This window comes from Anneissia japonica, unplaced genomic scaffold (assembly GCF_011630105.1).
Source record: "Anneissia japonica isolate Jap-2015-1 unplaced genomic scaffold, ASM1163010v1 scaffold288094_len592898_cov174, whole genome shotgun sequence".
Lineage (NCBI taxonomy): Eukaryota > Metazoa > Echinodermata > Crinoidea > Comatulida > Comatulidae > Anneissia > Anneissia japonica.
Genome location: NW_022737020.1, coordinates 50,035 through 52,755, shown reverse-complemented (window position 1 = coordinate 52,755; position 2,721 = coordinate 50,035). Strand labels below are relative to the sequence as shown.

At 31.2% G+C, this 2,721-nt stretch overlaps 1 protein-coding gene across 1 annotated transcript; it reads left to right on the top strand.

The window, feature by feature from the left end:
- Positions 1–505: 505 nt before the first annotated feature.
- Positions 506–2,472, top strand: LOC117117052. Its single transcript, XM_033261235.1, has 2 exons — positions 506–994; positions 1,617–2,472. The coding sequence occupies exons 1-2, from the start codon at positions 768–770 to the stop codon at positions 1,816–1,818; spliced, it is 429 nt and encodes a 142-aa protein (XP_033117126.1). The 5' UTR covers positions 506–767; the 3' UTR covers positions 1,819–2,472.
- Positions 2,473–2,721: the final 249 nt, after the last annotated feature.

Sequence of the window (2,721 nt, the reverse complement as noted above, 5' to 3'; positions counted from 1 at the left end):
TGGACAATAGTGGAAAGGACAATAAAAATAGTTTTGTCTTTGGGTTATGTGCTCTTGTGGAACTGAAGATTTTTCAAAACATACGGTTAATCATCAATTGTGATTTTATTGAGAACGGCATGACGAGAATGAGGATCGAAACTTAAACCAACATCATTATCATTTGCCAATCACATTTTAACTTGAAAATCGTATACTATTCGTTCGTAAGCCTAAAACATATCAATTTTATTTTAATCTCTTCTATTTTAGGTTGCAAACTTGCCGAATTCACAAACACCGTTTTCAATTGACGTTGTAACTGTAATTACATTATAATTGGTCTACTAATTTTGTTGTTACAATTTCATCTTAAATGGTCTTGTAGCCAAATTAGTACATCATTTATCACTGGGTTGTTGTAGTTTGACCATTATTATGTCTACATAGCACGTCCTATTGTTATTGCTATACAATATTTTAATTAGATAAAAATGTTATTTTTTTAGATAAAAATAGGATTCTTAATGGTGGGTCACACTCACGAATATGGGGATCAACTGTTTTCTTGCGTAGCGGAGTATCTCAACAAACGCCGGGCCGGCTGCCACATTTGACGACCTTCAACGTGCTATTGAAAACTCTTACAAGAGGCTCACGATCACAATATCACTAATTTCATCTTTGTATGATATAAAGAACTGGCTATTACCATATATGCAGGACATTAGATATCACAGCAAGCCACATCAGTTTAAGTTTCTCGAGATCCAACAGGAAAGTGTGTAATGTATACAAAAAATTGGTCAACAGATGTTGCATGGACTAACTGCCAGGGTATCAAAGTAGATACACTGGCATATATTCTTAAAGACAGTCCGGTTGATGTGCCTGCATTATGCTGTCCGGATTTCACCAGCGTAGATTTGGGTAAACTTCAGATAAGCCCTTGGTCTGTCGCGAAATTCATGCGAACTGAAAAAATTGCCTGGTGGGACAATTTTATTAGCAAAAGGTATGGAAATAATATACTATTAACTGTAATTAATAGGTCTTCTATTAACTTTAGTAGATTTTCTAATTTCTGTGGTATTGATGTGCGATCATATTTGACTCAGGCATCAGACTGAGTACTATTGTTTCTGTTAAATTATAAACAATAAGAGAGATTACTAAACATAGCCTTTCGGTTGGAACCTTTACCATGAACCAATATAGAAAAGCTTGACCAAATCTATTGATCAACCATTCAGTTTGCATGAGTAAATTGTGAAATTAACGCCCATTAATGACCTGAGCATACGTTAATTGTTTGACGTTAAAGATTTTATTTTTAATTGTCATGATAAATTCCAAGAATCGGGTGAAATAGGAATCAATAATACCGGTACAGTTGCTTGGTTAATTATGTTGAAATGATGAACCAATTGATATACTTTCATGTACATAGGAAAACAAGTGTTCTGTGTATTACAGCCATTGTTGCATTGCTACGCCACTCAATGTTGTGATTGGCCAATAAATGTTTCTTGAATTAAATTGGCTATTCATGCTGCATTTAAATTGATATCCAGCCACGTTTCCTGTGTACTTTCTCAGTAGTTTCTAGTAATAAGAAGTTGTGTTCTACCTTCAAGGATCACATTGAAAGACTTTCCAAGCGGAAGCCATGCTGCAGGATGTCGGTGCAATGATAGCAACCGCTTTACAAAAGTATCCAATGAATGGCTCCAAATAGGAAAAGTTTGTCGTATCACGGATGATGATGTGGAATTCCTTTGGTACAGTGGGACGTATTCATCGGTGTGTATTTCATGTACGAAAAATGGGAAAGAATAGATGGAGATTATTAAGAAAAAAAAAAGAAGATGTGATTTTTGCTTTTAATCTAACGCCAGCTTGTAGATTGCCGACCAATGTTATTGTAAAGTTGAAGTAGCGTTGATTAACTTTGTAAAGTAGCAGTGGCGCATCCAGGGTCAGTGCTTAAAGTGCCTAAGAATACATACTGTATTTTAGGTCTATCTGGTTATTGACAAATACTACAATGGAAATTGCCATATCCTTTTCAAATAGATGTGGAATAACTTACAAAATAATCTCAGGTCATGTGCAAAAGTTTCCTTATTTAAAAGAAATCTTGATATGTTGTATAAGAAATTTAGTTGTGAATGTTTTACTATTTTATAAATATATTTATAAATTAGATAAATGTATCATTATATATTTACAATACCATAACATGACAATAATTTTCATGTATCAATATTATTACTCTTTGTTTTATTTATTTATTAAAATATCTATTAAATACTTGATTAGTTAATCAGTTGTTTAATGATTAGACACTTATTTGATAAATTGATTTATTGATTATAGATTGATTACTGCATTTATTTATTTTTTCTTGATTTTTTTTTAAATTTCTGTTTTTATAAAAAGGCACCACAGTTTAAAGCTGTATTTTACTTGTTTGTGGTTGTCCTATTCCATTTAATTACATTTGATGCATTTGAATTGTACTGTTTTATGTTACTTTATTTGGAATAAATTAATTTCTAATAAAATTGAATTGAATTGAAATGAACGCAGCGTCAATAGATATTTTAATTGATTAGTTAATCAGTTGTTTAATGATTAGACACTTTTTTTCATTTTTTTTTTATAAAAAAAGTAATTTAAAAAAAATTCAAGAAAATATATACATATATTTATATATATATACATATACATATATACACA

What these genes read in the sequence shown, in the direction of transcription:
- LOC117117052 (XM_033261235.1), top strand. Translation starts at nt 768, where the DNA reads ATGTATACAAAAAATTGGTCAACAGATGTTGCATGGACTAACTGCCAG. An exon ending in GACAATTTTATTAGCAAAAG is followed by an intron (nt 995 to 1,616) that starts GTATGGAAATAA and finishes TCTACCTTCAAG; the next exon opens with GATCACATTGAAAGACTTTC.